This window comes from Acanthochromis polyacanthus, chromosome 17 (genome assembly GCF_021347895.1).
Source record: "Acanthochromis polyacanthus isolate Apoly-LR-REF ecotype Palm Island chromosome 17, KAUST_Apoly_ChrSc, whole genome shotgun sequence".
Classification (NCBI taxonomy): Eukaryota; Metazoa; Chordata; class Actinopteri; family Pomacentridae; genus Acanthochromis; species Acanthochromis polyacanthus.
In genome coordinates, this window is record NC_067129.1 from 13,438,467 (window position 1) to 13,464,324 (window position 25,858).

A 25,858-nucleotide genomic window follows, 5' to 3' on the forward strand; every position below is an offset into this window, starting at 1 on the left:
GTTTGATCTAAAATTTGGATAAGAACCCTAAAGTGCAGGTTTCTGGCTCTTCCATGCATTGTTCTGGACACAGCATCAGACTTTTTCCCAAATCTATATTCAACACAAACATGATGCTCCGAGTGTGGTAAATCTCTTTTTATTTAAAGTCTCAAATGTAACATGTGATTACAAGTTTTACAAGTAATAGCTAAGTGTCCGCTCACAAGCTGTTGTCTAATCAAAATGCTCAGGATTAGTTAAATAAGACTTCCTGTCTTTACAGACAAACATCAGATGGTAAACTAAAAGGTTTTCACACTTAACCTGACATGAACCTCTGCTAGTAAACAACAACAGAAAACTGCTACCACTTCTTTAAGCAAAACAGGATTCCAAGATCACAAGCAGCAATTTTCTATTTATCAAACGTGAAAAACAAAGAGAGAACAATATCATGGCATATGTTACAAATATTCTAAAAGAAAGTACTGCAGTACTTCAACAATGCACCTGACACACTTGTACCAGAGATGAAATATAAAGCAACAGCACTTTCACAATACAAAGCAGGTTGGGACTGTAGTGAGGGTTTGTGCAGTCCACCCAACAGAGAAGCTCTCAGGCAGAATTCTCAGGAATCTCCAGTTTCATATTTGCAGAATGCTGGACCTGTGCAGACACAATAAAAAGCATTTACTTTGACATTTTTTGAAGCTCTTCATATGCATTTATACATTGTTGCTAAGCAGTATTTCTCATTGTCTTTTCTGCATTTGTCGTCTGACCATGATTTTACACAAACTAAGTTCCTGATGGATTAGTAGCAAAGAGGCCAACTTAAGGCCTGAAGATGAACAACATTTCAACCACTTCAAATTACGAGACTGCACAACTCACTGAAAGCCATCACCAGCGTTGTTGGTTGGGTCCTCGGCTGTACGGCGCACGCTGACGCATCACTCTCATGTTGCGGTATTTAGACATGATGCTGTAACTTTTCCTGAACACTGGTCTCTGATTCGGGAAAGGACGTGGCACTAAGCTCTCCTTGTGAAGAACAACAAATTAGTTATAATTCCAATTATATATAAAGCATCTGTTGAAAACCAACAAAGTCGTAGTTACTAAGAATGCAGAGTCAATCAGTCTTTTGGTATTTTCCAGATAAAAAGTAGCTGATTCTTACCATGAGTGGTCTTCTGACAGGCGTAGACAGATCTGGGATTGGCTTCCTTGGACCACCAGTGAACTTTGGCCGCTGCAGTGATGACAGATAATAAATACGGTCAGCAATTATCTAATTATTAGAAACACTTCTACTATATATCCTTCACAATAAATTTTGCTGTGTATTAATTTTTGTTAGGCCAACACAAGATCGAGAAGCTGAAAGAACTGTTAACAGAAACACTGTGGATCCTCATGCGTCTGAAGATTGAATGATTTTGACGCATTCCTCAATATACAGCTAACTCTTTTTCATTTACCATCATCTTCGGTTTTGCAAATTGTAATTATCTTAAATATGCTACTTTTGTTTTAGATAGATTAAACCTTTATTGATCCAGCAGCAGAGAAATTTTCTACCACTTTTATACTACTGTGACCATTCACCATGCATTATCATGATGCGTTACGTAATCAGTCTTTCCGTTACCTGCATGGGTCCGGGCCCAGGTCCTGGTCCTGGTCTCCTGAAGGGCCTCCCAGGTCTGTTGCTGTCCTGTATCATGTTAAATGGCCTGTAAAAACATTAAAGAAGATCAGAAACTGGACAGTGTTTGCATGAAACTTGTACCTTTAAATAATTCAAATGTACTATTTATTATGTCCCAGAAAATTTCTTTATGCAGCTAAGAAATCTGAGGGGAGTAGCCTTTGAGAAACACTGGACCGCTTGGTGAACCAGAAGGTTTGGGGAATTCCAGTCTCTAATGTACCTAAACGTTCTCTTGTCCAAATATCCACGTTTTCTTTCTTGAGGTGGCGATCTGGAATCACTGCTCTTTGAGAGTCGCCTGTTTGGGGAGGTTTCAGCATCTGAACTGCGATCTTTAAAAATAAAAAGAAAGAAAAATAAGAGTTATAAGCTGAAACTGGAAACAATTACAAAAAGCAAATATCCTTGATAGCAAAGAAAGACATGTAAAACGTTTTTACTCATATCACAGCTGATGGACAGACACTTGCCTCTGGATTCTTCTTCCAATACATGAGACCAAAAGATGAAGTGACTTACCAGATTTTGCCTTTGGGCTGCGATCCTTTGGAGGTGAGCAGTCCTTGGAGGAGCTCGGTCCGGGTGGCCAGTGGGACAAAACAACAAGATCACGTTTCTCAATAGGAGAAGATCTGAAGAGGGAGTCATAAAGGTTGCATTAAGGACTTATGCATCCCAATCACACCAACACAACAGCTGTCAAACAATCCATTATTAATATCAGACTGCTAATAAAAAGTGACGTTAACCTGTCAGCTCGTAGAAGTAACGTAATTTAAACCAGTAATGAACAGCACTGATTTGCAGGCAGACAAATTATCATAAAGCCACTCATCATTTGGGTACTTACAAAAACCATGGAATGTCCATGCTTCTTTACTCCTATTTTTGTACCCTGAATCAAACTGAGCTCTCTTCATTCACTCAGTGATCGTTAGAGCAGCCAAATCGTTGAGGACTTTAAGACACAGATCACATCACCAGATCTTCTATCATCTCTGTCAGAAGCAGAGGAGGCCAATGACTCGTTTTCACTTTCAGACTGAACTTCAGGTATAACCATCAGGCCATTCCCAGTTGTTCCATTAGTCTTCTTCAGTCTTTGTCATCATCCTAAGGGCTTCACAAATCCACATTTGCGATAAAGATCTTTTTGACATCTGTATTTCTGGAGCAAATAGAGGAACACATGCAGACCGATGTTTCTGTCAGCTTAAAAGCCTGTTCTCCTTAGTTGGGGTTGTAAGAGATGATCCGATTGGCCGTCTACCTGCCCACAAACGAGTCCAGCTTTCAGGGCATGTTTCTGAAGGTTGTGCAGTGCCCATAAAGGACTACTACTCTTCTGTAATTTTGGGTTGTTGGGTATGACTGGAACAAAGGTGGGGATCAAGTGACTGGTTCTGCAGTCAAAGAGTTGGCCCACTGCTCCGTCTTCCTCTTCTGCTGTAGTTTTAAGCTGCAGTGGGATGAAGTGCTGAGAATGGATCATCTTTTGTCCATCACAATCAAAAGGCGATGTCTTCGCAGGGTGACAGGCGGGTTTGCATTTGAGATTTGTAGAGTGGTAGATTTTTGCTGTAACAGCCTTGTAAAGGGGCTCATGAATGCTTTCATTCCCATCAGGCTCTTGAAGCATACCTCTAATCGTTAGATTCATGGGAAATAACAGGACATGCTGACCTGCGGGTCCAGCCAAAATTTACACAAATAACTTAACCGAGTGGTCTGATAAAACTGCAAAGACAAAGCTGACCTTGCTTCTGTTCCAATGCAGCACCATGTTAGAATTCTTGCCAGTTGATCTTTTCTCTTTTTTCATTTTGTTCACATCTATTTAACTCCATTCTTTGTGGTCCATCGTGTCTCACCATTTGTGTAACGTCTTTTAAAAAGTCGATATCGTCCTCTTTTGTAGTCTCAGCCATTATAGCTTTTTCCAGCTATTCAAAATGATATGTCATGACACATTTTAGGCTTTTGTTTGAACAAATGTGTCCAACTAGTAGCTCCATGTTTGCAGATCTGACTCTTGCAAAAGTATATGTAATCATCGCTGATGTATTCATCCAAACACTTCCAAGACAATTCTCCAGCTTTGACGTGGTGATCATCTGATGCACTGCTCAAAGTGTGGGAGTTACAGGAATGCTCTGTAAATGTCTCGTGACTTTGGAGAAACAAAAGACTTCCTTGCCGAAATGCTTTGCATGAAATGCAAGTAGAAGTAATGTGGCTCCTCTTCATTATCCTTAATTTTTATAGGGAATGATGGAACACCATTGACTTTTCACACTTTAGATGGTGCAGATTCATGTATCTCATTCTGATATGTGGTTCCTTCAGGCATAAATAATTCACTTTACTTCAATTTCCACTTCTTTCTGACAAACTGGCCACTTCTCAACGTCGCTGATGTGTGCATACAATTAAGTACATATCCGATGATTGTACAGACATAAAAATTCCACTAAATGAAGCCTGAAATGCTCTGCAGATCAATTTCTTTTACGTTTGAGCTCTTAGTCTTTAGTTTAACTATTTCTGGTTGTAAATCATTTTAGTATAGGAGGTACATAAAAATGCATTAGTGGTGTTTTGAAGTGCACAAACTATGAGTGATGTTCCAGTTACTTTGAGTGAAGATCGATTCCTTTTGCCAGCTAATCGATAGAGGCAAGCAATGTTCTTCAGCAACAAAACTTCCTCTTCGTTATTTTATGGCTTTGTTTGCTGTCAGCAATCATCATCATCACCGTCATCCATGAAGCTCAGAGTGTGCTCTTGGAATTTGCTTGATCAATCATTCCACTTGCCTTATATTTTCTCTTAGAATGGACATGCAATGTTGATGCATCTCTTTTCACTCAGGCCAATGTATGGCGGACTTGTTTCCAGTAACTTATAAGTTGCAACATGGCTATTTCAGCTTTGGTCATGTTAAATGCAGTCCTCTTCATCCTCATCAAATGTCTTGTTTTGCATACCGAAATATACTGCTTCTCACTACGTTTGAACGTCAGGCTCAATTTACTTTTGCTATCGAGGACACAGGAGTCATCACAACACGCTGAAGAGCACTTCAGGTTTAAATCAGTTAATGCTCAGAAACAGCAGAATCCTTTAACAGCACAGCTCAACTACTTTTTCCACACTCCTCATAACGGTGATCAAACACTTTTGTCAGGTTTTAAAACAGGTTGGCTTTAACGATGTGCTGTGTAACTGCAGCATAAACCTCGTCTTCATCCCACTCGACAGGTAGGTACTTTGACACATACGCAGCACGCAGATAGGGGGGCATTTGAATACATTTGTGGCTTTTCGTCAACTGAATCACCGTTGCACATTTAGCTCATCACGACATCTCCATTTTCCACAGCTGGCACCACTTTCACATAGTGACATTCTTTGTTGACCTCCTAATCACCATCAAGCCCCTGCGAACAATGCGACAAGGAAAATACCGTACCTGTGTGTGTTCAAGGAGCGACGAGACTCCACCTGTTCTTTTCCTGTGTCAGAGTCTCTGGAAGACTTGCTGGCATTGCTTTCTTCTCTGGAAGGTGACTGTTGTGGTTTTGCCTTTCTTGGCTCCAACTTTTTCAGAGGAACTGCATTTAACTGGAAACGTTTCTTCCTGATAGCAAGAACAGAGTTGGGGTTTCCTCGTGGGGGAAGGTCACCCAGGCGAGGCCTGGGTTTCATAGGTGGGGGTATTCTGAGCCTCATGAAAGGCTCTGCTCTGATTTGTCGGCTCTTAATTAGGAAACCTTTATCCCTAAGTGACAAAGGTTTAAGACCAAAGGGCCTGGGGATACTGAGCAGCTGAGGTCGCTCTCTCCGGGGCTGTTTTGCATTGCCATGCTCCAGTGCAGGGTTTGACGAGGGCATGCTGATGTCGGATATCCTCCTCTTGCGGGGTCCTGCCACTTGCCTCTCCTGAGGGTTCCTGTGGTAGCTGGATGACGGTGATGGACCTCCTTTCCATGAAGGATTTCTGTAAGGGGGCAGTTGAGGGACATCTTGTGCCCTCTCTTTACTGTGGGATCGGCTGCCCTGCCTCCTCACTGGACCACGCTGCCGTCTGGAGTCTTGCTCAGATGACCACCTGCACACCCATCAAACAATAGAGAAATCATTACAATGACAGATCCATTGCCATCTCAAGTGGGAGGTGGAACTTTTAACTTTTATCTTAATGCAGCCCCTTCTTAAAGCCATGATAGAATGAAACAGGTAAGAGAAGTAAATTTTCAAAGAGCAATTACAGATGTAACACTCCTCGTAATGGCAGGTGAAACCACATTTACATCAGACTAATAAAAAAATATGAGCTGGAGCTCAGTAGAGGTAATCATTACAACCCCTGTGACTGGGAGAGCTGGTCAGCTTCAAGCCTCCTCTTTAATAAATTTACCCAGCTGGGGTTTCTGCTTCACTCCTGTACCTCTCTGTACACGAGCCTCTCCCATGCATTTCTCTGGGGCTCCTCTGTGACCCAGAGAGCCCGTGTTCTCCACTGTGTGGATGAGAGAACGATCCAGCCTCGTTCCAGCGCCTCATGCCATGACCTGAGTGTTCAAAGGGCCTCTCTCTTTGACTGTAATTCCCACGAGGGTCTCGACCTCGCTGATCCTGATGGGGAACACCTGACTGCCTTCTGGGGCCCCTGTAAGATCCCTGGTAGGCTGGTGCAGAGCCTGGCCTCCTGTCAGCTGGGTGGCCACGAAAATTTCTTGGGGAGGGTGACCTGTGACCTGAGGGGTGGCCATGGAAAGATGGGCCCCTCTGACCCTGGTGTCCTTGTGCAGGACTGCGAGAAGACGACTGATGCTGGGCTTGAGGGGAGCGATTTGGCCTGGATGGAGAGGGCCTCCTCTGTTTGTGGTGTTGTTCCATTTTGGGAGGGTATGTTTGAAAAGAATCCTGATTCTGTGACCTCCAGTGATTGAAACGTGGCTCCCTTGGTTCTCCCATCAGAGGAACTCTTTTGACAATTGGGGGCCGTCCTCTACCTCTGGAGTCTCTCCAGGGAAATGGAGCCTTTCCTGGGTACCCCTGGCCATCTCTTCTATTTTTGGAATTGGGATTGTAATTCCCTTCAGAGGGTCCATTACCATGACCATCTCCGTAAGGTCTAACAAGACAAAACAAATAAAATGTGAATTACAACACATACTGTCCCTTTTAGTAAAATTAAGAGTCAGCATTTATTTAAAATCACAAGCATAACTCAAATGTAAATATTTATTAACCATACCATCACAGATCGAGGGTGAAACTATACATGACTGAAATGTATTACCTGGACTTTAAGCGTGGTGGTCCAAAATGTGTTCGTACCATCTTTGGAAATAATTAAATACTCTGCAGACAAAAAAAAGACATATTGAATGCGAGAGCCATAAGCAGATACAATTCAAGGTTCCTAAAACTAACTGCAATCTTTGACATATTTTGACTCTGGGAAAATGAGACAAATGTGAAGTTGCGTCAGTTGTTCAATCTTACTCTGATCAAGAATAGAACCAAGTAAAGCTTTGTTTCGAGTTCAATTAAGCTTATTTTACTTACTTTGTATTACTACTTCTTTTTAATCTCACTTACAATTTAGACCAACTGGGCAGTCAGTCGATAAAAGCTGCTTTAATATAATTACTAAACATCACTTTGATGGCAATAAAAATACAGTCAAAAAAGTAAAAAACAAACTATGGGGTACCACAAGTATGTGTAAGTTGATGGGACACAGCACGCAAGAGCACTATTACCATTTAAATTGACATTACTAAATACTAACTTTCAATTCATGTTAAAATGTTGTTAAAGAAATTTGTCACAACAAGCTGACGGTATAACAAAAATCCTTTGCTCAGTGTAAAAACAATACGAGCTGTTTTAAGTTGTATTGGGTAGAAACTATATGAGCAAATTAATTCAAACAATTACAAAGAAATGGTAAATGCATATTTCTTTACCACATGAAGCTAAATATTTGTACAGTCAACCCACTGCATTATGTAAACTATTGAGGGATTAAAGTTCATGTAGTCTTATCAGTATCGTCACTAGTCAAGAGTTAATCTAATCAGCATTCTTCACTATTGATTAGATTGAAAAAAAAATGCACTGTATTCCAATTGCCTTCTTTCAAATGTATCAATACAACTTCTAAGAGCCACACCTTTCACTAAGACGGTGGATACAATAATATAACATTATTATAAAGAAATGTAACTTTTCCAGGCTGCTCAGGAAAAAAAACTTTGTTTCATCTGCAACTTCCCCAACAGGGAGTGCTTGTCCTTAGTATTGTGCAATTCTTCTATCAAATAATCACTCCTTTGTTTAAGTATCATTTGTTGTACTTTATCTATACAGTGAGCCACCATTTTGATAATGCTGGTTGGCCTCTTTGTGCTCAATACTGTATGACCATGGTTAAAATACAAAGCAGGCTGCTTCGCATTACGGCTAAACCTGTTGGTTTTGTCGGCCTAAATGCCTTACACTTACAACCTACATGTAAAGAATCGCATTTCACATACTGGAGTTTGTCAATTTGATCTAATTTTCCCGAGACGAGTGGCGAAACATTAGTCTCTGTATTAAAATTTTATTCAGACTTCTCTAAAATAAATGTATCGCTGCGAGACAATAAATGTTTCTCATCCTGCATATCTTAGTTCAAGCTGGGATGAAAATATCTAAATTATTTGGATGCGTTTGCTGTGGGTTGGATGTGTGTACTATGGGCTGGATATGTTTACTATGGTGGCCACTGCTTCGGTTTCACTCCCGATCCTGGTGGAAGAGCGGAGCAGATCCTGCTGCCATTTTTGGCATTAGCTGGTCAACACAACCGTGTCAGTCTTGTGTCTTTCAGCGATAAATCCAACCCAAAAATGGGAGCGCCGAGTAAACCATCTTAACATTCAGCCTGGGTTTGCATTTATCAGCACTAACATGAAGATGCAGCTCGATGTCTGTTTATCTTTTTGCTAATTAAGCTAAACGCAGCTAGCTGTCCTCGCCAGTTTCGAACGCTCGACGCAGCTTACACAAAATGGCATTCGCATATTTCAGTTACGTCCTTTGAGCAGCTTAACAACATGTTGCATAAAATAAACCACAAAACGTTGAGTTTAACCGACTTACAACGAATATAACTAAAACAAAAAAAGTGAGGTACTTACCAAGACTAAGCGACGGTTGAGTTGAAAGCTAGGTGCGACACAGCTAAGCAGCTCTCGCACTCTTCCTCTACGCACACTCCTCTTTAACACAGCGAAAGAGAGCAACACTGATGCGCCACCTGCGGCCCTGGAGGGTGAACTACACGTTAGTTTTTGATAAAAACAACACCTTTTCTTTGTTTCCAATTCAAATTCTTTAAGCTCACTCGTCTTTTTAGATACACATTGTTCAGGGGACTTAAATCAGACCATTCTTTGTTCATTATTATTGTTGGGTCCTGACATCTTTGTTGTCGGACAAAATCTATTCGTATGATGATTAAATGTAGGTGCCATGATACCTACTCCAGGCCCTGTTCCTCTCCCTCTTTCCCTCTCTTTTTTCCTTCTTTGTCCTTTTGTATCTGTTTTGACCTGTCTGAATCCCTGTATCTGTCACCTCTCCCTGATGTCTCTCTCTCTCTCCCTGTCACTCATCCTCCTGCTCTCCTTGCTTCACCTGCCTGCACTCTACCTTCTGATTACTGCAGTGATTGTCAGCTGCAGTAATCAGCTCAACTCAACTCACCTGTTCTCCACCTCACCTCCAAGTATTTAAGCTCTGTGCTTTCTTTCACTCCCTGCTGGATCATTGACCCACATGCTTTCACAGATTCTCACATCCCCATTGAGACTCTGTTTCTAACATAGGCAAACATAATTAACACAGAAGTTGTTAATTACCTTAATGGTGGTTTTATTGCTAGTTTAAACTTGCTGATCGTTTCTAAGGGTGCAGATTCCGAGTCACCCAGGTTAAGAGTCAGGGTTAAGAGTTTCAGTGAAAGACAACTGAGCCTTTCTTTCTCTCGTAGTTCTTTTTTGTTCTTGAAGATGTAGTATCTGATCGACAACATGTGATGACAGTGTCTGACAGGAAACGTGTGATAAGAAACGTGGTTGTCTGGAATGTGTATGTCAAAGAAGCATCTATACATGAGAATGAATGAGCTTTAGCGGAGGAGTGGTGTGATTGAAGGAAGACGTATGTGTGTCATGCAGTCATGCAATCAAGCATTATCGTCACTGATGTATGAGAAACAACAAAGAAGTTTCACTTCTCATTCAAGAGCCTTCTTCAGTTCCAACTAATGGGGAGTAACAGATTTATATTGCAACCTCATATTCCATGGCTAATGGTTCATCAGACTCACGCACTGAGATGTGAATGGTTGTGAAACTGTCAGGTCACGGATGACTCAGTATGTAAATGGTGGTGAAACTTTTTTGTGAAAGACCTCAAGATAAAATACCTGAAAAGTAATGTTGTAGTATCCCTCCTCTTTTAGAAATTGCCCTTCCAGTTTAAAGGAGATGAATTACTTGACTCCTCTTGAACCGTCCTTCTTCTCTGTCCAAAATCTGCACAAAAAAGCGTCCCCTACCCTTCACATGCAGGTGGACTGCTGAGTCATGTCCTGAAGACCTGTCTCGCCTGTGTTGAGCCATGCACTTGTGGAGCAGTTGTCTCTAAATATAGATCTATACATTCCTGGCTGCATTGGACTGAATGTCCAAAATTGCCCCGCTTGTCTTCAGTTGTTTTATCTGCAGTTTTTGTCTCAGAGTGTTTGCTGGATCTGAAGTGAACCAGTATGTCGTACTGAGAGAAGATTCTTCTAAACCTCTCAGGCATACCAGCTACATAACTGGCATTTTTTTTCCTTCTTCTCTTTGATTGGTGCATTGCTTTTTTTATTCAGATGTCTTTCCTGCCCTAATAAGAGCCCAGATGGGATTAGTCACAAGTTTTAAATGTTTTCTTAATACGTGTGTGTTCTTTTTCTTTTCCCTTTATCCTGACGTGGATATTGTCAGCCCGCTGCTGTACGGTTCAGAAAAACCCCAGCTCAAGTTACAATTTTGGGATAATGTAGAATATTTATTTTATTTTATTCACTATATTCAGCACTCAAAACCACAGCTGCCAAAATAGCTGATAAAATGAATCACCATCAGGCTTGGACAACTGTTGTCTAGGACTGTATTAGTGTTAGTGGCAAACATGATAATACTTCTCTTACTTTCTTTGTGCTTTCGGTTACCCATGTCTGAACAGCTTAGCAACATAAAGGCAGAAACGCACAGAATTCCCAGTTTTACACTTTATTGTTTCAGATAACACTGTTATGATCATGCTAAACATGCACAATGTCTACAGTAATTACATAACTTAAAGATTTGTGTTTTGATGTGCAGGTATGAGCAGACTTGAATAGTTTTTGAAGTGGCTGTGTGTATGATTTCTTTATGCTAATTTGCTTTTGCCTAAAATCAATCATTTGCAATAAAGACTGCAAAACGACTGCAAAATATAAAGCGAATCCTAAGTCACAAATACTGTACGTTTCTGTATGGCTACTTCACTTAAGACTTTTTCAGCTACGGGTAGTCTGCAGGAACACAAACCTAAATGTCTCCTTGTAAGTGAGATAACAGTGTGTCCCAGCTGTTGGTAAAATGATCTGCAGCATGTCGGAGATGACATTTCAAACCAAGGTTCAAGTATTACAGGTGACACACATCTATCCCAGTGACCAAATGGAAAGATAAACACAGAAATAAAGAAACTGGTTAGTCCCTTATAAGGCATCTCTACTGAAATTACATTTTGGCATAATACATGGAATGAATAATTGCAATTATTTGTCATTATATGGATTGCTGAAGACATTAAGGAGCCACTGTGTAGGTCCTGCACATGACTAAAGAATACAGCAAGATGGAAGGATAAAAACCTTAACATCAAAGAGCATTTTTATAGCGAGAGAGTGTGCACATACATGTTGGCTTTTAAACACACATTCCTGCTCCAGTGCACTTCAGACTCACACATCAACAGCCACATATCTGTTGAGTGGAGTCTAGTGAATGAATGTTTTATAGATCTGTTTGCACTGAGTTTGTCAAAGCAAGATTCCATCCACAGAAAATGTTCTAAATGACACAAAGTTGCTCAGCTGTCTGCATTTTCGTCATTGGAGATCAATTTTATCAGAGGAGGGATTGCATAAAAGGTGCTTTGCTTGCATGATTGCTGTATATTTGCAATAGAATCCAAGTAGGAGACTTAAACTGTTACTGTACCATCATTCGTGTTGATGCCAGCATCTTTTCTTTAATGTGCAGTAGCATTCAATTTGACAGATAGCTATGGGCTCATGTTTCTCAGTCACATGCATTTAGAAAGCCTCATTTAAAGATCAAAAAGAGCTGAAAGGAATCAGCTCCTGGCAAAGAATTTTTTTTTTTTTAAATTGTGAATAATCCCACGATTGGATGTCAGTGGGTTAAAGGGGAACTTCAGTTTTTTCAACCTGGGGTCTGTTTCCATATGTAATTTCATACATGTGAGTGATGGAGAAATGAATTTTCGACATAGCTCCAGTATTTAGCCAGGCAGGCAGCTTAGCTGCCCCCCCCCCCCCCCCCCCCGCCTCAAAGTCCGCCCTAACGTGCTTTTGCCTCACACTGACCGGCTCGGATAGTCTCAATGAGTGTCCCACAACATACTAGAGATGAGAAGTGAACGAAAACCTCCACATTACCTGGCGATCGCTCTTTGTTGTGGTCTGTATCCAAATCTCAGGATGCTAGAAAGCAAGATTTGCTTTCTAGCATCCTGCGTCAAAGCATCGGACTTTGATGCGGCTAGCCGAGCTGCTAGCTGAGCTGCTAAGCTGCCTGCCGGGCTAAATACTGGAGCTATGTTGAAAATTCATTTCTCCATCACTCACATGTATGAAATTACATATGGAAACAGACCCCAGGTTGAAAAAAACCGAAGTTCCCCTTTAAGGTTGCTGAGGTTCTGACAGTCTGGTTGGGTTTTAGTTGGCCAGATAAATTAAATAAATTCCATCCAAGTCAGTCATTAATCGACATGCATGAATAACATTACCTAGAAATAACATTTTAAAGTATTAAAAACTAGGCCATTGTTAAAATGAAAGAGTCATGCCTTTCCCTGCAACATACTGAATCTCACTGAAAGGATTGATGCTCTGAGCAGGCTTCAATTCTCCAGTAGTGGAAATGAACTGGGACCCAGTGAGGGAAAAAAACAACTGAGATTCTTACCAGGCTAAAAGAAGCTAGTAGTAAGTTTGTTTTCTAAATTCTTATATTATTCAAAACCCTGATATTTGTCTTTTTTTTTTTTTTAGCATTGTCACATATCTACACACAGCTTCTCTCCACCTTACACAGAACAAGATGAAACCAGATATTTAACACATCACTTCAGCGCCCAGTTGCTATGTGATTAATATGCAGGAGATGTTATTTTTATATTGCAAGTCATAATTTACATTTGTTAAGACAATCTCTATGGCTCTATTTCCATAACTGTGGAGACAGAAGGGTGAAATGCAATGACCTGTGTGTGGGACAGAGAGAAGAGAGAGCGAGAAGGCAAGCAGGAGAGCATGAGAAACTACTGGACGCTAAGTTTATTAGAGGATGGAGGCGACATCCCAACGAGCTTTGAGTCTGACATGGGACTAACAACGCCCTCAATGAGATTCTTGTTGCAGTCTCCTATGTTGTTTTCAGAGGACAGTTTGGGGTAGGTGGCACTTCCAGTCAGGTCTATGAGATCTTCCAGAGCTCGAGTGTTACTCATACCACAGTGCTGCATTTCGTTGATGGGTGAGAACTCTGGGATTGAAATGAGTTCTTCCCGTGAAGCTGGGCTGAAATATATTAATAAATACAGCAATTAGACAAGATATTTAGGTTTTTTACATCTAAATCATTGGCACACTTCATGACCCAGTGTGTATTGTGGTACAAAATTTAGTGCTACCTACTTTTTTCCAATATAAACTCATAATGTCACATTTTCATAACAAATGTTTACCTGCAGACTCACCTCACCTCCATCGACTGCACTTCATCACTAGATCCTGTTCGCTTCACATCTAGCGGCTCCAGTTTGATGACTGGTGGTGGTCCCACCGGCAGAGGTGTCACAGGGGGTCTGATGACCTCCACTCGGGCCCCTCCTTGAGCCTTTCCCTCGGCTGACGTAGCATCCAGGCTTTTCTGTTTGCTTACTTCAGCAGTTCGATGGCTGCTCATCAAGGCACTTCCTTCACTCTTCACCGCTCCGTTCATCGCACTTCCCTCCCTTTGGTTAACTTTGGCATCTTCCGTCGGCTTTGTCGGCTGTTTATTCGTTTGGTCTGTGACTTTCACATTTGCTCTGTGCTGCTTGTTTACATTCATTTCCGTCTCTTTTCCCTGCTGCTTGAGAACACATGGTTTGGCGTCTTTGCTAAGCTGGCTGCTGTGCTCTTCGCTGCTTTGTTTGATGTCGGGTCTCTTGTCAGGAACACTGTGTGTTGGTGGAGCAAGATGAGTGTTGTTTTTGACTTGAATGCTCTTCTGATTGTCCATCTGTGATGCTGCTTCTTTCTTCACGGTTTCCTTTGTTCTGACTTGGACCTGCTGCTTAACCTGAAACTCAACCTTTTTGACTGGCTGCTCGTTGACCTGAGCAGTAGTTTGAACAGTCTTTACATCCCCTGTGGAGAGTAAAACACATCACAGTGGGCTTTACTTTCTTTGGACCGTCCAGTTTACATCCGTATTTGAGCTTGAATAGAAGAATCTATCCATTTGTCCAATATTCAATTCAACAGTGGTAGTAGATGTCACATGCTACCAGCTGTATCGGCCGAGCAGATAATAAATATCAACAGTGGCTTCAATGTAAAACCACGCTAAGTCTAGAATTAACACTGGACAGCTCAAACAAAGTGTTAGTTCACACTGTGCAGGGCCCCTGGAGACAGTGCTGAATAAATCTTCCAAGGGCATTTCCAAGAGCAGCTAGTTTTGCAGTCAGCTCCCATGGTGCTGCTCTACAGTGACAAGTGTCCTATCAGCGTCAAGAACAAAGTCCTCGGCTGCTGCTCCATATTCCACTATGACGTATAAACCCCATCATAGATTCACAATGCACGGCGCAAACAATATGTTGCTTGGGGAACTTAAACTAACAGGGAAAATTCTTCTGTTTACCCAAAGCTTTGGGATTATTACGAAACAAGACATTAACAAGAATGCAGGAACAATATTGGTGTCTGTCTACCATGGGGATTTTACACAAGCCAACTCATTGCACATGCTCCAAATTGACTAACACATGAATAAAATCAAAACCACGCATGCCCTGTTTGCATTTTTACAGCTGCAAGGCATACAGCGAGGGGCGGAGAAAGCATGGACAGCAAGCAAACTTAAAGCATCTGCGGGGCGACTGAATAACGTACTAACCTGCCGACTTTGCCTCCACCTGCTCCTCCTTCTGATTCCATGCAGAACAGAGACAACCAGGTTTGTGGTAATCAGGACACAAAAACCAAAGTATCACCAACAGTAGAATTTAATAAAGATAACAATAACAGAAAGTTTAATAAATAAAATTTGAAAAAAGGAAAAATCTCGATCACATAATCAGCAGGCGCTTAAAGGCAGCAGGTTTACTGTACGAGGGCAGAGGGTGTCTCTTACAGTACCTTCAAGTCAGCTTCACCCTTCCTAGTTCTCTTCATGATCTCCTCAATTCTCTGAAAAAGTAGAGCAACATTGAGTGACTTTGTGAGAATATATGAAATGCAATGCAAAAATGCAACCAGTGTACAGTGGTACAGGTCCTGAATGAGGGTATTTCTATTAAAAATAACCTTTTTTCTTAGCTGCCTCTCCTCCTCTTCTTGTTGTGTCTGTAGTTCTCTGTCTTGCCGCTGACGCTCTGCATCCTCTTGAGCTTGGACTTTGACTTTTTCTCTCTGTTTAGGGGATAAAAACATCTATTTGTAACCAGAATGTAACTTAAAAACATACAATCCAGCACACGTAGGTCTAGAAATAAGGAAATATCAACAGTCTAGCACACTGACCTCTCTGTCCATCTGGATCTGTAACTCCTTCTCCTGCTGTTCCTTCTTTTGTTTGCCATCTTCTTCTTTCAGCCTGTTATTATCTTCCTCTTTTTTCTCTCTCTCCTTCTCTTGTTGAGTCTTCGCCTCTTGTTGAGTCTTCGCCTCTTGTTGAGTCTTCGCCTCTTGTTGAGCCTTCGCCTCTTGTTGTTGCCGCTCCTGTGCGGTTTTCTTCTTCAGCTGTTCTTCCCTCAATCTGATCAACAGGTGTAAACACCAGTTACACAGATTTTGAAATTATTTACTGTTTATTTAATGCTGTCTTTAGTCTTGTTGTATTTAATAAACTCACCTTTCTTCCTCCTCTAGTTCCCGCTTTTTATCCTCTAGTTCTTTCTGAGCTCGAGCCTGACGCCTTCGTTCTGCCAGCAGCCTGGTAGCCTCCTCCGCATTTGTTGTGCCAGCTGCCACCTTCCCTGCCGATGTGCACGGTGTTGATTCTGTCACACATAAAAAGATGGTGTAAGAATCATCTAAATATACTGAAACAGAACACAGAATGAAGAATCACTCGTATAGAAGTCCACCTTTTTTCTTGTCTGCATCCTGAACGTTGTTCTGCGTCTTCTTCTCTGACAAATCCACTTTAGGAGACATGGGGCTCTTTCTGTCAGGAGATTGGTTTCTTTCAATCACTTCCCCTTTCAGATGCTTGTCAGTGTGTTCACCTTTAGGGGATTTGTTTTTAGTGATGTCAACGTTGACTGCATTCTTCTCAGCTTGTAAATTTGTGCTGCTGATGTCAGGATTCTTTTTCACTGCAGTCTCAGTTTTGGATTGTTCACAATTTTTTTCCAGCTTCTTCTCCTCTGATTTCCTGTCATCACATGTCAGGTTTGGGCGTTGTCTTGTTGGAGAATAATGGTACTGGTGTGCACTGCTGGGAGACTGGGCACGCATCCTAGACACCAGCCTGCAACCAAGTAAAGATGTCTGCCTTAAATATTAAGTGCTTCATGAGAAAGTGAGCAAAAAATACTGTTGTGCAAAAAAACAGCCCAGCCCAGCTTTCATGTCAGCAACAAATAATCTTACTTGGAGGTAGTAGGGGAGGCCAAGTGTTTGGTGACACTGGCAGGAGATTCAGATCTTCTCACAGGGGATCCACAACCTGGGGATGCAGTTCTTCTTTCTCTGCGCAGCCGCTCTTTCTGTAAGCAATGATTTAAAGACATAGCTTGCATTTAAAAATGACAGCTGTTGTTGCATATAAAATATAGAATGTGATTTGTGCATCATCTGACCTTGGGGGTATTGGGTGTGGACTGAGAGCCTACGTGAAGTCCAGGTCTGCTGTGATCTGCAGGGTTCAGCGAACTGCAGAAAGGTGACCTGTGAGGGCTGCAGGGAGCTGCATGATGACAAACATGATACTTATCAAATCAAATAACAGCGAATAACAACTGACAGAGGGATAATAATACAGCATCGGGGGCAGGAGGGGAGTTTGCCTGGACAGTGTGTGCTGCACTCAGCTGAAGCTGACAGACTCAGTTTTGGAGCCAAAGTAATTTGGCAGCGACAATATGAGGGGCTGCATTTTAAGCCAGGGTGTATACGTTGTGGTGATCAGTTTTCAGTTTGAGTGGAAACCTGCAAAGTTTCTCTCCATCTGAATTGCTGTCTTTGAAATGCCAGAATGGCTGAATAAACCAACAGTCATGAGAATGGGGTGTGTCTGCTCTTTTGATTTCAAATTAAACCATGAGTCTGTTTGCTGCTATGAAGCATGTTGCAAGTACACACATGCCAGCATGGCGGCTGTGGACAACAGTTCAGATCCCAGTTCACAGCATTTGTCTCTGTGCCACTCCTCAAACAATGACAGCAAATGAAAACACACACAGACCTTGTGCAAACTTACAATCACAAAAGCAAAAGTCCTAAACATAAACCGTGTTATACAACACCAGAAAGAGTATTTTTGTCATCTTTTGAAATAATGTCATCCATTAGTCAGTCATCACTAAGAGCAATCTCAAAGGAGCGCAGTCATCTCGGTGGGGTGACTGTATCTGTGGCTATTTTAGTGTGCATACTTCTATTCTAGATCATGTGCGAATAATCTCAGTGGACCAAGAGTCTGCATCACTGAAGTGGTTTCATTTTGTAACCCTATTCCCACATTGTCAAAATAAAAAAAATGAAGCAAATAATACTCCAACTGTTTCACATCAGTGGGATTTCCAAGTCATCCTGATCCAGTGTTCTTTAGTCTGGTTGTAATTACAGAGAGCTTACTAATCTGTAGAAACTAATCCGGAGGCCGACTTCTGGAGAGAGTTTCAGTCCTAATTAAATGTGTTTCCTACAGCAAACATGTCATATAGGAATACGGGGCTTAGAGAGAGGAATTAATACAGGAAAACATGTTTCTACCAACAATGCTTAGTCAATGAAATAACTGATGCTTTTTCTTATTGTTCTCTTTTGCCAGCATGGAGGTCCACTGTGAGTTTGCCTCCACAAGACAGGACAGAATAAAAGTCCCACCAAATGGAAGTGCTCAGCTTTGCTTACTTACTATCTAAAATAAATAAATAAAATTTGAAATTTCCTTGGGATCTATCTATCTGGTATTTTTGGATACATTTTGCTATAACTTATATAAATACCTTTCAATTTGCATACCTGAAATGTCAACAGTATTGTGCTTTCACTATATCTTTTCAACTCAGTCATCTAAGCCAGTGGTTCTCAACCCTGTTCCTCAGGACCCCATGTCCTGCATGTTGGACCCCATGTCCTGCATGTTTTAGATGCTTCCCTGCTCCAGCACACCTGATTCAAATGATCAGCTCGTCATCAAGCCTCTGCAGAAGCCTGATGACGAGCTGATCATTTGAATCAGGTGTGCTGGAGCAGGGAAGCATCTAAAACATGCAGGACATGGGGTCCTGAGGAACAGGGTTGAGAACCAGTGATCTAAGCTACTGCAGTAGAGCACAAACACAGCAAACATTATGAATCCTGCAGTACATCCAGTTGACTTTGCAGAGACAGGCTACATATACATCACATTTGCAGAAAAAGAGAAGCATTTTTAGTCCAACATCAGAGCAACTTAACAGCCATGCATCACAGGAACAACACAACTACCTTTGGTACTGGATGATGTTTCAGCTCAGACACAAACACAGTAACACAGACACGGTAACTGTTGGATGAATGGGAGAGGAGGCGCATATGGGAGGGCAAGGGGGCTTAACTTTACCAGATTCGCTGACAGCAGGAAGGGGGGAGGCAATGCCATGGGAAAAGGCGGAGGCAGCAGAGAAAGGGAGTGGGGCATTCTCACAGTCACCTATAGGCAGCGGGCGGAGCAGAGCAGAGCAGACAGAGCGTTATGAACAGTTCATCTGAGCAAATTCCTCATCCAGCTGTAGAGACATGGTGGGAGTTAACATACCAGCAGGGATGTTGTGATGCAGTGTAGATGAAGCAGTTGTTTATTTTGGTCTGATTAAAAGCCACCGTGTGTAATTTTTGAAAATGTTTGACTGTGGTGATGGGTTACTACTTCATTCATTCACATGAGTGTCGTGCAACACTGTCACCCATGCAGACATGTAATTCCATCCTGTCTCTGTAGGGAAACTGGAACAGCCACTCATTTCTGCTCATGCGTACTTCAGCAGCCAGGTTGTCAGCAATGATCAGGCCAAGAGACAGCTCCCACACACACACACACACACACACACACACACACACATACACACACACTCCTTCTGTCATGGTATCTCACAGAAATGCAGCAAAAATGTAATGCTTCTGCAGAAAAAACACAATTTCTCTTCTGTGTCCTGCTGTCTAAAGACCATCCAACTGTATTCCCTGCGTCTTGTCTCCACAACAATCTTTAATTACATCCATGTTCCTACCTGCTCCTGTAGGGCAGCCCCTGCTCCAGCGTTTTGTCCTCTGCTCCAACTGAAGGCTTCGCTCCAGAGAGCGTTTCAACAGGGCCTCGAGCCGCTCCTGAATGCAACAGAACACAAAATGACTTTTACTTGATTACTATTATTGTTTTATTTCTTTGTAGTTTGTATAGTTATGGATTTGAGGCTGTGATGTACCAGTCGGATCTCGATATGTCACCATTTTATACTATAACAGATAAAGTTCCCCAGATCTGATATCACATAAACTGTTATCGTCAACGTCTTAAACTGTCACTGATCACACACAAGACCACTACATTTGTAATCTTCTGACCCTCTCCTCCTCGAGCTGCTGCCTCCTTTTCTCCTCCACTGCAGCTCTTCGCAGCTCCTCTTTCTGCCGCTGCTCCTCCAGACGCCTCCAGCGTTCCTCCACTGTGCGTTCGTACTGCAGCCGAGCTCGGCGCTCCTTCTCTCTGATCAGCTGCTCCCTGGCCGCTGAAAGAGATAGAGGTCGCATGTAAAAAACAAGAGTAATGAGCCAGTGCTGTTGACCAAGGCTTTTTGCTATTCAACCTTTTGTGTAGACTCTTGCATCTTGCATAAGCAATAAAACACACATATCTGACTGTTCAACAAACTGATCAATACATTTAATCCCTCTTCCTATGCTTTTATAGATCGTGTGTTGTTTTCATTTTCTTTTAAGTAACAACTCACTAAATCTGTTATCATCACATGAACTTGCATGTGTTGCAGTGAATTTGATTTCTTTGTCAGTCCATAATGAAGATTAAGCCGTGAAGATAGAAATCCTTCTCATCATGGTGCAACCTCTGGAGCTGCAGGATTATGAGTGGAAGACCTACTTCTGTGGGCTATTCTATGTTACTGTCACACTCTCTGAAGTGACACAACTATTCTTATCAAGAGCTCAGTGAACTCAGAATGAATCCCCTACTGGCTCCTCCATAACCAATTAAACTGCTGAAAGAAATGTGCCATGATGAAATAAAACTTTTCTGCAAGAGGAACAGGAACTCAGAGGCATTTCAGGGCTTCTCATTTCATAAACTCAGCCTTTCTACTTGCGCTTGTGCCAAATGAAACCAGGACATCACCTACCCAGGCTTCTCTCCCTCTCCTCGCGTCGCTCTTTGGCTAAGCGCATCCTGTCATCTGTCTTCATGTAACCCTCCATGACTGAAAGATGAGAGACAATGTCAGAGAGCAAAGGGGGAAAAAGTGTCAGTGCAGTCAAATTACAAAAGAAAACAGCGAAACTCACTTTGTTTACCTCCATGGTTGTTACTGCCGTTAGCTGCTAAGTGTGACGGGGATGCATGTCCATTCATGTGTGGCTTCTTCTCTGAGTTAGATGGAGCTGGAATCACCATGACCGGGGGGAGAGAAAGCACACTCAGCTTTGTCTAAAGAGGTATGACATCAGTGTCCATTACTCAGCTGCAGGTCTGCTTTCCCACCAGCAGAGGGAAACGTTAATTCAGCTCTGTGTGGGGTTACTCTGTGTTAAATGCAGCGTGGTGCAAAATGCCCTGCGCCAAGGGCAAACTGCAACAGCAGGCAGGAGAGGGAGGAAACTGTCCTTGATGTGGTAGTCACTGCACACATGCTGAATGTCACTTTTAGTTATTGTTGCTGAGCTTTCTGTAACCAGCTCCTCCATTCACTGACAAACAGAGGAGCCCTGAAACACACTGTGCTAACAAACAGTACACAGGGCAACAGACTCTAGTAACTATACGATCATTATACAGTAACTGAATTCCATCTTGATGAAACCACATGGAAAGAAAGTGAGATTTATGTGGCACAAGAGGATTACTCACTAGTTTTTCCAGTTCGAGCTGGAGAGCTGTGACCGTTTGTCGGAGACCTCTTGTCAGGAAGTAGAGTGATGGAGGGTGGTGCCATCTTTTCCCCTAATGCACAAAACAGAAGAATTAACAGAGTGCTGATGTAAGCATGATTCTCACATCAGTATCACAAATCATAGCTAATTATGTGACTGGAGAACATTGCTGGTAATAAATACAGTCACTGGGTTTGCGTGATTCGAAAATGTGTGAACAAATGTTCACGACTAACAGATGAGAGCAACTGTACATATTAACTCATATATTATAATAAGCCTGCGATAAACAGACACCAGAATCAGATTAATTATTCACTTTGACAAAAATTCTTTGGATTATGTGCTAGGGATAGACTGATTATTGTTTTGGCTGATTATCAGAGCAGATATTGAGAGTTTTTTAAAGGCCAGTGTCATCATATATTCTTTTCAAAACAATTTTCGATCAAACAAATGAATCAAAAAATGCACAACTTTGGCTTCAGCAATAACCCACCCACAGCACTATCTGATTGGTTATACATCATGAGTTATAGCTGTTAAAGCAGAAGGATAAATGTCAGAAGCTCTCATATAATTTAACAGAAATAAACACAGATGTTTCCACAAAGTTTTGTTAACAATCAGCAGTTTTGATCCTGCATAAACCACACTGATTGATGCCTGTTACACATTAAAACTAAGTAGATTTAGTCAATCAAACATCTTAAAATAATGTTATAGTTAAGCTAAGCAAATCAAATAAACCAATATAAGATACATCTAAAATATAACAGGATTTTGTAAGATTTTTTTCTTGATAGTAATATTATCTTTGAACATATGCTTGAGAACAGCAGTGTAAAGTTGAGAGAAATAAAAGTTTAATTCCACAAATTCACTGAATCGATATGTGCATTGTAGGCTGAACTGTCAACACAAAGCCGGTCGGTGCACTCGATCAAGTGAATTACTCTCTTTTTAGTCTGGCCTTTTATTGTGTACTGAAAGCTGGCAGACAGCACTGAGGTTTGGCTGATGTCAGACAGGACACCAAAAGTTTAATGCTCAGCTGACTTAATTAAACATATCAGTGTGCCCATTCATCATAACGTACATTTATCACTTTCAGTGATGTCATATTTTAATTGAATTTTTGGTGACGATAAGGAGAGTCAACATCTTCATGAATATGTTTGTATTTAGTGTAGTTTTTGTGCCTCTGAGGATAGTAAAGCTCAAACTCTGCATGTTATTTCAAATACAATAGAGCTGCTCAGGCATTATTCTTGAATATGGAAGCTGTTATTGTAGATTTGCAAGCAACAGAAACAAAATTAAGGATGAAAACAAAGGACTTTTTCTTTTCTTTTGGCTTTATAAAATACACACGTGGACAAAATTGTTGGTACCCCTCAGTTAAAGAAGGAAAAACCCACAATTCTCACTGAAATCACTTGAAACTCACAAAAGTAACAATAAATAAAAATTTATTGAAAATTAAATAATCAAAATCAGCCATCACTTTTGAATTGTTGATTAACATAATTATTTAAAAAAACAAACTAATGAAATAGGGCTGGACAAAAATGATGGTACCCATAACTTAATATTTTGTTGCACAACCTTTTGAGGCAATCACTGCAATTAAACAATTTCTGTATTTGTCAATGAGCGTTCTGCAGCTGTCAACAGGTATTTTGGCCCACTCCTCATGAGCAAACAGCTCCAGTTGTCTCAGGTTTGATGGGTGTCTTCTCCAAATGGCATGTTTCAGCTCCTTCCACATATGTTCAATGGGATTCAGATCTGGGCTCATAGAAGGCCACTTTAGAATAGTCCAACGCTTTTCTCTCAGCCATTCTTGGGTGTTTTTGGCTGTGTGTTTTGGATGGTTGTCCTGTTGGAAGACCCATGACCTGTGACTGAGACCAAGCTTTCTGACACGAGGCAGCACATTTCTCTCCAGAATGCCTTGATAGTCTTCAGATTTCATCGTACCTTGCACACTTTCAAGACACCCTGTGCCAGATGCAGCAAAGCAGCCCCAAAACATTACTGAGCCTCCTCCATGTTTCACCGTAGGGACAGTGTTCTTTTCTTCGTATGCTTGGTTTTTGAGTCTATGAACATAGAGTTGATGTGCCTTACCAAAAAGCTCCAGTTTGGTCTCATCTGTCCAAAGGACATTCTCCCAGAAGCTTTGTGGCTTGTCAACATGCATTTTTGCCAATTCCAGTCTGGCTTTTTTATGAGTTTTTTTCAGCAGTGGTGTCCTCCTTGGTCGTCTCCCATGAAGTCCACTTTGGCTCAAACAACGACGAATGGTGCGATCTGACACTGATGTACCTTGGCCTTGGAGTTCACCTTTAATTTCTTTGGAGGTTGCTCTGGGCTCTTTGGATACAATTCCAACGATCCGTCTCTTCAATTTGTCATCAATTTTCCTCTTGCGGCCACGTCCAGGGAGGTTGGCTACTGTCCCGTGGGTCTTGAACTTCTGAATAATATGAGCCACTGTTGTCACAGGAACTTCAAGCTGTTTAGAGATGGTCTTATAGCCTTTACCTTTAAGATGTTTGTCTATAATTTTTTTTCGGATGTCCTGGGACAATTCTCTCCTTCGCTTTCTGTTGTCCATGTTCAGTGTGGTACACACCTTTTCACCAAACAGCAGGGTGACTACTTGTCTCCCTTTAAATAGGCAGACTGACTGATTATGAGTTTGGAAACACCTGTGATGTCAATTAAATGACACACCTGAGTTAATCATGTCACTCTGGTCAAATAGTTTTCAATCTTTTATAGAGGTACCATCATTTTTGTCCAGGCCTGTTTCATTAGTTTGTTTTTTAAAATAATTATGTTAATCAACAATTCAAAAGTAATGGCTGTTTTTGATTATTTAATTTTCAATAAATTTTTATTTATTGTTGCTTTTGTGAGTTTCAAGTGATTTCAGTGAGAATTGTGAGTTTTTCCTTCTTTAACTGAGGGGTACCAACAATTTTGTCCACGTGTGTAGGTCTAAAAGTTCCATTATAGCTGTTTCCATCAGTCCTTGCATCTTTTCCAGTATTTTTTCAATGAAGCAGTGAAGTAGTGAGCTGGAAAATTGCCTCTTATTCCAGTTGCCTCAAATCTGATTATCTATCTGCAGGGAGATTTCTCCTCTTTCAGGGTGTGGAGAGCGAAAACTCAATAACACAGTGGATGATTAATCTTCATCCTGCTCTACAGAGACCCAGTCTTTAACCCACGAAGTCATCACATAGCAGTTTGGTGCTCATATACAAACTAGACAGTGTAATCAAGGGGCCTGTCCTGCGTTAAAGGCATCAGTTCAGCCCTCCCCTCTCAACCCATTTCAACCCTTTTATCGGATTTTGTCGCGTCATCACCAAAAAAAGCAACACAGCCTCATTATTTCGCTTTGAACTTATCATTTTCAGAGCTCTGATGCTGGTAAACTGTCCTCACATGAGGAACCAGAGATCACACAATGGCACAACACAGAAACGCACCAAGAGGCGTCACTTATTTCTCGTGATCGCAACCACCAGGCCTGGTGATTTGGGTTTATTTCAATGAAAAGCTGTTACTGCGTTTTCACCCATGCTTGTCACCGTCAGCACAGTGAGAATTAGCGAATAAACAGGAGCAGAGAAGAGGGATCATCGCGGCGCAGCGGCACATAAAGCGGTGCAAATGTCAGTTGCGTCATCCATGAGTCTGCCTCAAATCCCTGCGTAAACACAACCAGACTGATGATGGTCGCACACAAACAAACACCGAGCATACCTACCGGCTAGTGCGCCGGACGGTGATGTGACCGCCTTCGCCATGGTCAGCCAGAACAGAGCCAAATGTACAAAGGAGGCGCGGTTCAGCCTACACGGTCTACAGTGGTGCCAATGCAGCACAGGTATCCGTTTCCGATGAGCGCAGCCACAGAGGACAAAAACAAGCGGAGACTATTCAGCCGGATACTCTGAAGGTCATTATGAGGGCTGGGATGATGAGGATGGAGGAGAGAAAGAGAGAGATGCTGCCGGACTGAAACGGAGATGATGAAGCGCAGGCAGTTCACTAGCAGCAGACCGAAGCGTGCGTCGCAGCGCAAGCGCGCCCTGATCCAGGCTGTTAGCACATTACCGGCAGATGGAGGTTTCCTCTGCACACACTCAGCAGCAGCAGCAGCTCTAGACCCTCCTCAGCTGACTGGACTGCTGGTC

General features: G+C 41.8%; 1 protein-coding gene across 12 annotated transcripts; it reads right to left on the reverse strand.

Annotated features, from left to right (window-relative positions):
- Nucleotides 1–123: 123 nt before the first annotated feature.
- On the reverse strand, nt 124–25,858 carry map7d2a (MAP7 domain containing 2a). 12 transcript variants are annotated; one of them, XM_051937204.1, is made up of 25 exons: nt 25,429–25,857; nt 21,619–21,711; nt 21,057–21,152; nt 20,894–20,971; nt 20,103–20,266; nt 19,769–19,865; nt 19,102–19,191; nt 17,132–17,238; nt 16,923–17,038; nt 16,415–16,800; nt 16,180–16,327; nt 15,849–16,083; nt 15,633–15,737; nt 15,465–15,515; nt 15,223–15,253; nt 13,814–14,468; nt 10,194–13,634; nt 8,902–9,028; nt 7,011–7,072; nt 2,222–6,842; nt 1,923–2,034; nt 1,640–1,724; nt 1,169–1,240; nt 880–1,029; nt 124–651 (listed from the first exon to the last, which is right to left on the reverse strand). In XM_051937204.1, exons 1-17 carry the CDS (start codon nt 25,466–25,468, stop codon nt 13,376–13,378), a joined length of 2,751 nt encoding a protein of 916 aa, XP_051793164.1. In that variant the 5' UTR covers nt 25,469–25,857; the 3' UTR covers nt 124–651; nt 880–1,029; nt 1,169–1,240; nt 1,640–1,724; nt 1,923–2,034; nt 2,222–6,842; nt 7,011–7,072; nt 8,902–9,028; nt 10,194–13,375. The 12 variants fall into 12 exon arrangements, with proteins under 12 accessions (XP_051793164.1, XP_051793166.1, XP_051793168.1 ...); XM_051937206.1 differs by having other exon boundaries at nt 2,222–5,813; nt 6,153–6,842; nt 8,902–13,634; XM_051937208.1 differs by having other exon boundaries at nt 2,222–5,813; nt 6,123–6,842; nt 8,902–13,634.

Excerpts from the sequence above, each read along its gene's own strand:
- map7d2a (XM_051937204.1), bottom strand. The coding sequence starts at position 25,468 with ATGGCGAAGGCGGTCACATCACCGTCCGGCGCACTAGCCG. Across the intron at positions 19,866-20,102 it reads AGCAGCTCGAGGAGGAGAGG|GAGCGGCTCGAGGCCCTGTT; the intron begins GTCAGAAGATTA and ends TGTTGCATTCAG. Across the intron at positions 13,635-13,813 it reads GTGCAGTCGATGGAGGTGAG|CCCAGCTTCACGGGAAGAAC; the intron begins GTGAGTCTGCAG and ends AATATATTTCAG.